Raw genomic sequence first — 12738 nt, 5'->3', positions numbered from 1 at the left:
ACCTCACATGAAAAACGAGTTTTACCAGCTACCATGCAAATAGTATACAACATTCATTGTCGATACTGTCAGGACTGAAAGACTGCCGTTGATGTCTTATTTTTCTTTCTATCTGCTTCATCAAACAATTTGACATTCGCAAACGGAACGTTGTAGTCGATAATTTATGACGCAGCTATTTTAAAGGTTTGTTTTTTGTATATATGCATCCGTACCTGTTGAATGTGACAGACAGGAGTGAGATCTCGACGACTTAATGTTCATGATAACCACACACCACCCCAAGGCTGAAGATTGAACTTTAATTATAGGCAAAATTGTGTGATTTATTCAAACTAAAAATATGTTTCATTGTGTGTTGACAATGAAGCACGTTAATCTGTTTTGTCGACTGCCTTGGTCGATAATTAACAGAGTACAAACATTGCATAGTTCTAATATCCACAATTGCCCTGTACTATACATCTTATTTACGTCTCTTTCTGCTTCTAAAATGTTCTTCACTCCCATAAGACCTTTTGGCTTCCTTGAGCTTCTTGTCTTTTCTGAAATGTTACATATGCCTTTAGGTTAATATTCTAACTGAGCACACGAATGGCAAAATCACGCTTAATCACTCACTGTTCAAAGTAGCTGAAATTCACTATTAATACTTAGAAACAAACTTCTTCATAAGTTGTATTTTTTTTACATAGGCTATATGTTAGAGGTGCAATTTTCCACATACGTTTGTTCGTGTGTTTTCAAATTCAATATATACATTCATTAATTATAATAGAATTGCTTTGAAAAAATGCATATTTATAAGAAATGTTTATGTGTTATAGGGGACAACAGTGCTGCGCATCGCGGGGTAAAACTTTTTTATTTTCTCCCAAAACACTAAATAGCAACAAAAACCACCACAGCACTTCCCTAAACACCTGTTTGTCACTATATGTTTTTTTTTTTTTTTTAATGTTGCAAATTTATGTAGCTACTGCAAATCCCTGAACGTAACACAATTCCTTTAAGACTAAATAATTATTTAGCATTTTCAGTTTTGTTTAAGGTCATTATATCAAACTTTTTTCAATAGTGGTACAATAAGTGAAAGGATGGTATTTGGAGGAAAACAGCCCCCTTGTTGCAGGGGCTAAATGCCCCTTAAAAACACATTGTTTTTCTTATAGATTTGATGTGAAAAAAGACTCATCCAATCATAATAGTGATTAGTTTGTTTATAGAATACTTGAGATGTAATAAAATGTCAAATGTGTTTGAAATTAACAAGAAATTGTTTACTTTTTCTGAAGTAGTTATTTTTAGTAAAGCTCATCTTAATTTGTTACTCAAAAAACATCTTGTTGTCTCAAAATTATTTCCATTAGTTGACAAATTGTGGCCTGTAACTATTGCATGATATCATTTTAAACAATAGAGACGCAAAGAATTATGGGTATGTTTGGCCCGTTTACATGGGCTGGCATAGCATAGCAGGCTAGTGTTCTGGCTTGAAAATGATAAAAAATTAGCGTGAAAAACAGAATATAATCCTACAAAATGCAGCGGGCTAAAGAAAACATTGTCGGACCATACCGCCTAAAACTAAATCCTAATGCAAAGACGAGATATGACGAGAAAATAAAGGGAATCAAAGGACTGGATCCTTACGAGCATAGTGACTGGTCAGGGGACGTCAACCTGTTGCCCAACTTCCAGCACCCATATACATATTCAACTACAAGATATTAAGTGTTAATGCATATACACACACGTCTGTGACTTATCACCCACAACCTACCTCATACATTTCATTACACCTCATTACAAGTTATCTTTTCTATGGACTCTTTATAATGTAAATGTATTCATATGTTAAATATGTAAAGAAACTGAAATTAAGTTGGTTGTTACTACTATTTAAGTTATGTAATTGTGTTTGCAACCAAATAACACTGGTTTTGCACAATTCTTCCTAAATACAGATAAAGGAGGCAGAATTTCATTCAGTCTTTGTGTATTTTATTTACAGAGATGGCTAAAAATCATTACATGTGAGAAGTGACATTACAAAATCTTTTTAAAAAAAAACAAAAAAAAAAAAACCATTTACATATTAGATGTGATCATGGTGTATAATTCTAACACAACAATACTTGGACACATATTGGTCAAAGCACAGCACCCAATCACAATTTTATCCAGCAAAGTCTTATCCTCCCCCTCACAAGGCACAACAAATCCCAGGCGTATTGTGTCATTTAATATGTTAAACTTAGAGCGCATACACCCAATCACTCGCTCCACGTGGATCCTGACATGAGCCAACTTCCTGGTCTGTTCCACATCTTTTGCATTAAGCTGGCTGTGGCTCCTGGTGAAGGCAGGTATTTTCAGTGTAGCACCCACGAGGGCAACACTTTCTTTAATATCAGTGCCCGGCGATGGGGGTGGATTCACAGGACCTTCCATCTCAGTTGCAGGTGTAGTGTTCTCTGACAGTAACAATAAAAATAAATTGTGTCATATCACAATCTTTATTCCAATGTAATCCAGATTAGATATACACAGGGGCAACATATATTGTATTCTTTTAATATTTACCTGGGTATAAAGGTGCTGCATTATCCAACTCAGCCTCAGGACCAGTGTTGTCAGTGCCTAGCGATGGGGGTTTATTCATGTGAGCTTCCAAATCAGCCTCAGGACCAGTGTTGTCAGTGCCTAGCGATGGGGGTTTATTCATGTGAGCTTCCAAATCAGCCTCAGGACCAGTGTTGTCAGTGCCTAGCGATGGGGGTTACTGCTGTTGTTGTGACCTCGTCGCTCTTCTCCTAAACCGCTTGAACCGGTATGTGTTCGTAGCTTTGACCTCAGTATGGCCGAGGTACAGAGAAGGGGCTCAGTCAGGATCACACTCCAACAATTCATAAGCAGGTTTGCCTGCAAACACAGTCACCAAATAAATTGCTATGTAGCCTAGATGTACAACATTTAAAACTGATTAACGTTACGCTTTAGTACATTGGTAACTTAATCTCATTTTGTAGCCATTTCATGCTAGTTAACAGTTGGCCTAACGTCAAATCTAATGGTCTGGTTAAATCAAATAAAACACGCTGGTTATTTGCCCATAACATTTACAGAGAGTAATTGTAACTTACCTTTGAGAAAATGCTTTGAACGCACCATCATGTGTGGTGGAGTGTTATCGAAGGTAATCTTGGCCATCCTTACTGCTGCTATCCATGCCATTCGTCGCCTTTTTGTCACCTCTGAAACATGGCTTGTACTATTATTTTTTCACGCTGGAAAACGATAAAAATATTTTCCGTTCTTAAGCTTTATGCCACTTCTATCGTGAGAACGAATATGGCAGTATATAACACAGCAGGTAGACGGCATCTTGAACACTGCGTTCTTCCCTCCATGCTGGCCAGTCTGGCGCCTTCTGTTTGTACCGCGGATTCCCAAAATGCTTTGCGTTCACCACTCGTAATACGTCACGATGACGTCACATTAGCAGGCTTTTTACCCCTTAAGTGAGGGTGACCTCTTTTTTTTTATTATTTAATTTGAATCTAAACAACCTTCCGTTGTTATTTCTTTTCACTCAAATGATGTTACTCCATTCATTAAAATAATTGTAAAAAATGTCAACATGATACATTTTGTGACCAGAAACGAGCTATATTTCCTTAAGGGGTACCTTTAGCCTATGTATTAACACTTTATAACGCGCCAATTCATGTGATCACGTTGGACTGTGCCCAACAATGCTGAATCCATCTCCCTATTCGCTCTGTGCACAGGTGACGCGACGAACGTTCGAAATCTGTGTGGTGGGCGGGGGGACTTCCGGTTTAGGTTACTACCGGTATTTCCGATGTAGATGTTGTTGAAGAGTGAGTGGCAAGCTATCAGTGAGTACTGTATGTAAAATGTTAACAGTAAATAAGAAACGTCTTACATATCAGTATCAAATTGGCAACTCTAAATTACATTGTAGTGTTCCTCGATGTGCCGTTTCATCGAGGTATAATTCTATAGTAAGTTTTCATCGTTTTCCGCATCAGCCTGAGGTACGAGCTCAGTGGCTAGTCAAGATAAGACGCGAGAACTTCACTCCTACCGATAACACCCGGGTCTGCAGTCGACATTTTAAGCTAGAAGATTTCATCATAACAACCACAGGACGCCGAAAACTTGTTCAAGGAGCTGTGCCATGTCTTTTTGAGTGGAACGATTTTTGTTTACCAGCGCCAAGGTGCAGTGTTTGGGAGCGCTGCCCTAAACGCCCCTCTCCCCCGCCGGACCCTCTGTCAGAGACTGCTGGCTCTGATTGCGAGATGGAAGTAACGTTACCACTGGAGCATGACTCCTCTGTAACTCCGACGACATCGGTGACCACATCCATCACCACACACATTTTTAAAAAATATTTAAATTTCTCATCACACATTAAAAATGTATCCACAATTTACGAGATCATGCTCTACTTAATATAAAATGCAAGTCATTTATTTTCTAATAAGCTCTTGCCCAAACCAATATAAGGTGTACAGTTCACCGTTTGGTCCTTAGGGCAGTTAATTTATCTCATTGACAAATGTATAATTATTGTACATTGTGGAAAAACTGATAAAACTAGTTACAAAAATTATCTTAGACAATTCTTGACTGACATAAGTTATTCTGTTTTTAAATAACAGCATTGAGATGTGGTGGAAATGACATTTCAATGCTGTTATTTAAAAACAGAATAACTCATAACTTCTTAGTTATGAGACTAACACAGTCTCATAACTTCTCTTGTAATCTAAGTTTGTCCTCTTACAGACCTTAAAACTAGACAAATTATTTAAACTTATGAGACTGTGTTACGTGACTTTTGAACAAGTTTTTTTATTCAACTTCACAAGTCTAAAAGTGCCCCTTGTTGAAGAAACGCCCATATATTTATTCAATGTCAGATAGTAAAATGAACATATAATAAACCACATGTGACCAACAACTAAAATTAATCGTTTAATAAGTATTTTGTAAAGGTTACTTTCTAGCCTAACGTCACCTAGCATCATCATTAACGTTAGGGCTACAGCTAGCTAAAGACATAGCATAACTTACCTTCATAATTGTCAATGAATGAGACGATCTTGAAACCCTTTTCCCTCTTGCTCTTGGGACCCGATGATGACGCTTGAATTATTTGGTGTACGTCGTTTATCGGTATCCTTGGCAGATGTTGAAGGGATCTGGTGTAGAAAGCCATGTTTATCTGGTCCTAGTCTTACCTGACAGTTACCGGCGTCGTCGATGAAGCTAACGTAACGTTAGACCGGAAATGCCATCGCCCACCAGTGAGGTCTGACAATCATGGAACGTTCGTAAAATCAACTAGCGAATTCAGTAGCTCCTTTTTCCACAATGTTGTGTCCCCTTTAAGAGACACAAGGCTCTTGATTACTCCTTCCGCTCAATTGCATTTAAAGGACCGCTGCATGGACAATACGATGCTGTTTTATGAAAGGTATTTCAATTAACTATACGCCATTAGAATTACTTCATCCGATGTCCACAGTTTAATTTAATGTAACTCATTGTGCATGACAATATGGAGAGGACTATCAGCATGTAGGGGCTAATGTTACCCTCCACCAGGGATGGACTGGTAATCTGGCATACCAGGCATTTTTCCGGTGGGCCGACGCACTTTGGGGCCGATCAGGGGCGGACTGGCCATTGGGAGAACTGAGCGGTCAATGTTATATTTATTTATAAAGCACAATTACAAACAACAATTATTGACCATTGTGTACAACCACATGTACAAAAATAATATTAATTAATATATATTAAGTTAATTAATAATATGTTAATTAATAAGTTAATTTGACAGTAAGATATTAAAATCAACAAGAAGAAATAAAACACACACAATTCAACAGCAATGTTGATTATAAGCCAGGGAATAAAGTCTTTAAATTCAAATGTATTTAAATTCATGTACTGTAGAAGCAGATCTGATGAACACTGTTACACTGTTCCAAAGTTTTGGACAAGATACTGCAAAAGCCCCTCAGCTTCAATCTAGACCTGGGAACAGTAAACAGTACAATATGATCAGATGATTTTGTATACTCAATTGATCAGACAGAGGGAGATCTGTTTAAAGACTTGAAAACAAAAACTAATATTTTTAAATAAATTCTGTAGGGGATTGGCAGCCAATGAAGAGAAACTAAAATCAGATTAATATGACCATGTTTACATACACCAGTCAAATGTCTAGCCAGTGGCGCCCCCAGAACATTTTAATAGGGGTGGCCAGTGGAGGCCACAGCAAAATCTTGGGGTGGCACCAAAAACAAACAAAAAATTCAGTGTAATGTGTGTTATACTTGTTTACATTTGTTTCTGGTTAATGTAACAATATGACTTTAAAGCTGCAGTCGTGTGTGAAAATGCAGCCGGTTCGAATTGTTAGTAGCCTCTTCTTACAGCAGCTGGAATGTCATTTTGATGGCGGTTTGTAATCCAGCAAGTTCAAAACAACTGTTTATGAAATTGCTTTTTTAAAACATTAATGATAGACATTCAACATTACAGTATAATTGAAAGCTATATAATTTCAACATTTATTAGGCTATGGAAAATAAAAACTTTTAATTTAAGTGAACTGAAAAAAATCTTCACATAACCCATTAGAATAAATGTTGTATTTACCTGTGGCCTTCCTACCTGTCTAACAGATAGGAAATATATAGAAATTGAATAAAGTTATCAAACATTCTGCCCTGCATAAATAAATTATATATAGATTAATTCTTATTAAAGATACAATTTTCTGATACCTTTGTTCTTTTATTAACATTATTAACAGACATCACAGCAACTGGTTTAGGCTACTGTGACTTTAAGATCTTCCGCTGCTTAACATGGCATCTCATTTTCTCACAACTCTTTACGTTCATTTAAGACGTTATTTAACTCGTTTAAGACCGCTCTTATGAGAATACTCGACCAAACCGACATTTTGACATAATTATGTGTGTTATTGTTTCTTTCAAGTGCGAAAGAGAACTCGATTCTGGTGTTGCGTGTGTGTGTGTGTGTATCACATCAGGACATAGCATCCATTTCATTAACAAGGGTAACCTAAACCTGATTCTGCCTGTTCCTCGCTGTGCTCTGCAAGATCCCCTGCAGCCTCTGCCTGCTCACTGGCTTGCTGCTCTGCCTCACTTTGGACATTATCTTCAAGTGTGTTCTCACACCTCCCTTCTTCCTCAGACCTACTCCCCTGTGCTACATTTCTTCTTTTTCTCTTCATCCTCTGCAAATTGATATAGCACAGTGTGACTAGTCATAGCTAGTAAACTAACTTTGCAGCTTATCAGCGCTAGCGTTAATTTCAGCTACTGTTAATTCAACACTGTAAAAACTTTACTGAGGAAAAGTTAACTTAGAACATACATTCATGTCTTCACTATAAGCCACTACTGTTATGGCATACATACCCGTTGCCGTTTGTCGTAGAATCTACACTTTTAGGAGAGATGACCAACGGCAACGTTGTTACACTGTAGATGCTCTCCTGTGGTGGAAACAGTCAGTCAGTCCTGCTTCTTGCGCTGACTGAGCAGTCAACGACGGGATTGGAGAGGGGGAGGGGCAGTGAAACTCTGGTGGTGGCGCGGGCGCCAATCAATCTACAATCTTTTTTGTAGCTGCAGAGGGTGTTTTATTTTATTTCACTTAACAAACTATTGTGTATTTACATTATGTATTCAAATTAATAGTACCCACTGCAAAAATCATACTAGGGGTGGCCACATGGTGGTCAAGTTTATACAGTGGTGGCCGTGGCCACCCCTGGCCACCCCTTGCGGGCACCCCTAGCAGCAGCATCAATATGACATGATGGCTTTTTTCTTTCTTTTTGAGATGTCTGTACCTCAACAAATGTAATTTTAAGAATACTTGAAATAACACAGTTATATGCTCATATTTCAGTCATGAATTTGAATCAAAATACGACCACATCACACATCAGTTCGTTTGTCTAATAACTTCTGCTGCATGACTAAGATTTGACATTTTTGAAAATAATTTCTATTACACAAATGTAAGCTCATATTTTGAACCAACAATTTTCACACAAACACATACACGAATACATCACAGATAATTTAGTTTTCTTTTGATTAGTAGTATTTTCGCAATAATGTAGAATATGCAATAAGAATGATAAAATAATTAAAGTTATGGGGTTATGTTTCCATCATAAAACAAGTTAAAACAAGTTAAGATGATGACATGCTTCATTTCATATGAGCATGTGATATAAATAATCAGATTTGCTACTTTTGTCTAATGGCACCATTCCACTGGCATCCTCATAGATATGTAATTACCATTACATTAAACTATGTTCATCGGATGAAGTCATTCTCATAAAACCCCGTCGTACTGTCCGTGTAGCGGTTCCTTTAAATGCAAAAGAGCGGGAAGAGCAATCAAGAGCCTCATGTCTTTTAAAGAAAGTATAGGTCTCTGCAAAACAATAACGGGGTGTTTTCAAATATGTGGGCGTTTTTAAACTGGGATGGGCGTTTCTAAACCATCCAATGAAAGTAGGGAATCTCAATGGTTTGAATATCCACTGATTTTGATTTTTTTATTTCATTTTTGTTCTGCAAAGATATAAGTCACTTACGTGGAACAGAACTTACGTGAAAAGGGAGCTATCGAATGCCCCCAAGGCCATGATACTGTAGTTCTTCTCTGATGAGAAGCAAACATTCACAACAGTGTATTTCAACATAGGGGGCGTGCTCGGTTTTTTCTACCACGCAATTGTTTCATTAAACTGCCAATCACTTGACACTAAAGCTGATTGGCCAGCACCTAATCTCATCATCTAAACATATTCATTGAGTTTTTTGTTGAGCAGGGTGTGCAGAGGACCGGGCAATTTATGTAAAAATAATAATAATAATATTAATAATAAGAAGAACAACTGCATTCAAACGCCCCTGCATAGGTAGAGGTACTAAATGTACTGCTGTTGATAGATTGAAGTACGGCGAAGAAGAAATAATCACGGAAGAGCTAGGTGGCCACTAACATTGGTGAAGGTAAGCTAACTAGGTTAGCATCAACACAAACCTGCCGCAGATGTTGAAGTCCATAAACCTCAGTCTATTATGTATATTACGTATTTTCCTCTCTCATCGTGTGTACACATATACATTTATGATTTACGTTTATGTGTCCTGCAGGATTTTGTGGTGTTGTTCAACACATGGACCGTTTTTAGTATTGTGAACAACGCTCTGCTCCTTTTTAAAGAAAATAAAAATTAGCATGCCTTTTATAGCCTTTGTATTACACGACCAGATCGGTTATTTTTTTTACATATCCAGAATAATATAACAGAATAATTACAACTTGTGCTGAAAACCTAAATCAGCTCTCTCTCGCTCTCTCTCTCTCTCTCTGTGTGTGTGTGTGTGTGTGTGTGTGTGTGTGTGTGTGAGAGAGAGAGAGAGAGAGATGTGATAATATATAAAGTCTACGATGAATTTGCAACTTAACGCCTTTTTTAAAAAGTGATTTCACAATGCTAGCCAATGTCAAACAAAACTATATCCCATTACTTTTTCTATTAGAGGTACTATTACCATTACAATTGCAATACTATTTGTATTGAAGATTGCCATTTTAAAAGTGCACACAGTATTTTTGCCTAATTAAATGGCTAGTTAGTTTTACTCCTAAAGAAATTAATTGTAATTTTGAATATGTACTGTATTAAAAGATTATGGCGTTGGATGCGAGTTTGAGCTCAGGGATGGAGATGGAGTTGGATCCAGAGCTGGAGGAGGAGTTCGGGGTATCTTTGGATGAGTTGCGCAAGTGGATTGAGGAGCAGGTGGATGGCAGCGAGGCTGTGCTGCAGAGGAAAGCTCAGCTGGCACAGCTGCAGGACTGGGTTGAGCAGAGGGAGAAAGAGGTTGCTGATATGGACTCTCTCTGTTCCAATGCCTCTGAGTAAGCTTTAAATGTTTTACTGTATGTTGAGCACAACTGAACACTGATTACTGCTTAATATTATTAAGTATTTATCATACCAACTATGAGACATCTCGCACCCAGTAAGCAAAAGAGAAAAGATTTGCTCTATGAGAGGACTATTTTAAAGTCTGTTGAAAGATCCATACTTCCTGTTGCCAGGTGGTGGCACTATGACCGTGACCCAAAATAGTAAAATCCATGTGATTAGCCCCCAAAACTTACATTTCAGTTTTGATCTGAATCAGACATTGCACACAGTAGATATGAGACACATCCTGTTTCCAATTTTTCTCCGTTAATTGAATGCCTCTCCAAGGAAACACCATTCTTTATATAAAAATCTATTCGCAATTTAGCATCTTTAGTGTCTTTGCATAATGTTATCTAAATGTGGTGACAATATCATGAATCACCTAGGAGTATTTAAAAGTTCAGAGACTGCAATATTAAAAAAAATCCCAAATGGCCGACTTCCTGTTGGGCGGACCTAATGACTATTATTATGAAAGTTGTCGGCTTGATGAGAACTATATATATATATATATATATATATGTACCAATTTTGTTGACTGTAGGTACTACAGATGCCATCATATACACCCATTTTAAAGGGGGCACTAAATAGTGCCCAGCCCTAATGGCCAACGACTCTAATGTGTGTGCAAAATGTAATTACATTTTAAGCATACCAAGTACCTCAAAAATACCCAAATCTAGGAAGAAAGGAATACTAACAATTAATGAGTTGCGAGTTTTGTTATGTAATGCAAATAATTATGACATTTTTAAGTGTGGATAAAATGTCCAGAACAAAAATGTGTTGGTGCCACTGTGTGTATTAAGTTAAACAGGCTGTTTCTTAAAGGAATATTCGGGGTTCAATACAAGTTAAGCTTAATCAATAGCATTTGTGGCATAATATTGAAAGCACAAAAAATATTTTAACTTGTCCCCTCTCCTCCTCAAAAAAAAGCAAACATCTTTGTTCCATGGAGGTACTTACAATGGAAGTGAATGGGGGCCAATTTTTGAACATTAAAATGCAACTTGTAATGATGATGTAATGAATAAAAATGACGATTTAAATACATTTACAGCTGAATAATACATAAGTTTTAATATAAAAATTAATACAAGTGCTTTTTTTTATTAAAAGCTTCACATTTCTGTTTAAACCCTGCAAAAATTGGCCACATTCACTTTCATTGTAAGTGCCTTACTTGATTTTTGCTTTTTTAAAGAAAAGACGAGTCTAAATGCATTTTTGTGATAATCAACATTATGCCACAAATGCTGTCAATTCAGTTTAACTTGTATTGAACATTCCTTTAACATTTCCATAGAAATATTACTGTGCTTACAATATACTGATTCCCAAAAATGTAGCCAAGAATATGATGTGGTAAACAGCTACAGCAACTGAAATGTGGATCCATTAGTGAAATTACGGATACAATATCTTGCACCTCTGAAAAAGTGAATCTGTGTTATTTTCCAGGTCTGTGGTTCAATGTGAGTCTCTGGTGAAGGAGGTGTACAGTAACATGGGTCTAGTGTATCGCGAGAGCAGCTCGGAGGATGAGGAAGGAGGTCGGACAAAAGCTTCTGAAGTCATTGAGATTGATGACGATGACGATGATGATGATGTCATTGCAGTGGGTTGTGGTAAGATAGTCTGTGTGCCTCCTGAATGTGTTTTATGCTTCATAGTGCAACATGTAGATGTGAAATATGCACAGTAACAGTGTGTTATCTTCCTCACAGTGGTTCCTCCTAAGAAAGTTATAAAACCAGCCAAGGACCCAAAGGTAAGGGACAAACTGACAAAAAGAGACCACTATAATCCTATACTAGTCTCACTTCATAATGTTATTTGTTGAGCGTTGGTTGATTTGTTTCCTTTTGATGTCTGTATGTTGTTTTCTCAACTACTGTATATGCCTAGTTTATGGAAGCTTCAGCTGCCCTTCAGAAAACATCTCAGCAGGTGCAGAACCTGGTGCAGACTGTCAACAAAAGCCCATCGGGTCTCACCACACCTAAGACAGTGCCCCCTCCCACGCAAGCACACGGTGCTCTGACTGTTCCAGCAGTATTTATGTCCTCAGCCCCAAAGAACACGCCCACTCAACCAAACCCCAATCTCAAACAGGATGACATGAAGATAGACATGACTCTTTTGGGTAAAAAACGAACTAAGACGTGGCACCGTGGAACACTTATTACCATCAAACAAATGGGTAAGTTCACAACTGCATGCATATTCCTTCCTCTGTTGCATACCCATTTTTAGTGACAGTATATGTCACAATGTACCTGCCATGTGTATTTTCATCTGTCTAAAATTGCATGTTAAAGCTTATGGTGCAGTCACATTACATTTCACGCTACATTTACTATCACTCATGCGCATCCAAATCTGGGATACCAGCAAAGCATTACGCTGCACACAAACGTTAAAGTTTGGTGAGCTCTGACTTGCAAATTCGCATGACAGGAAGATGTGTGACAATTAGGAAATCTAAACATCACACCCTAACTTCTTGGCTTCATTGAAAGAATACACATTTCAAAGATGCATCTTTTTATTGTTGCGGGAAAGTGAGTAGGTACGCTTTAACAATTTGAATGTAATATAATTTGTGATATATTAAAACCAGATGACATTGAGCATGA

General features: G+C 37.5%; 1 protein-coding gene across 1 annotated transcript in view; it reads left to right on the top strand.

Moving 5' to 3' along the window:
• The first annotated feature begins 8929 nt into the window (after positions 1–8929).
• Positions 8930–12738, top strand: part of LOC127658039 (histone-lysine N-methyltransferase SETDB1-B-like) — a 29067-nt gene continuing 25258 nt past the window's right edge. The window contains exons 1-5 of the mRNA XM_052147108.1: positions 8930–9122; positions 9806–10038; positions 11561–11727; positions 11827–11870; positions 12008–12302. Coding sequence (XP_052003068.1) covers positions 9809–10038; positions 11561–11727; positions 11827–11870; positions 12008–12302 — 736 coding nt within the window. The 5' untranslated portion in view covers positions 8930–9122; positions 9806–9808. The remainder of the gene's footprint in view (positions 9123–9805; positions 10039–11560; positions 11728–11826; positions 11871–12007; positions 12303–12738) is intronic.

This window comes from Xyrauchen texanus, chromosome 17 (assembly GCF_025860055.1).
Source record: "Xyrauchen texanus isolate HMW12.3.18 chromosome 17, RBS_HiC_50CHRs, whole genome shotgun sequence".
Lineage (NCBI taxonomy): Eukaryota > Metazoa > Chordata > Actinopteri > Cypriniformes > Catostomidae > Xyrauchen > Xyrauchen texanus.
Note: the sequence above shows the minus strand (reverse complement) of the source record. Positions and strands in the feature narration are given on the sequence as shown.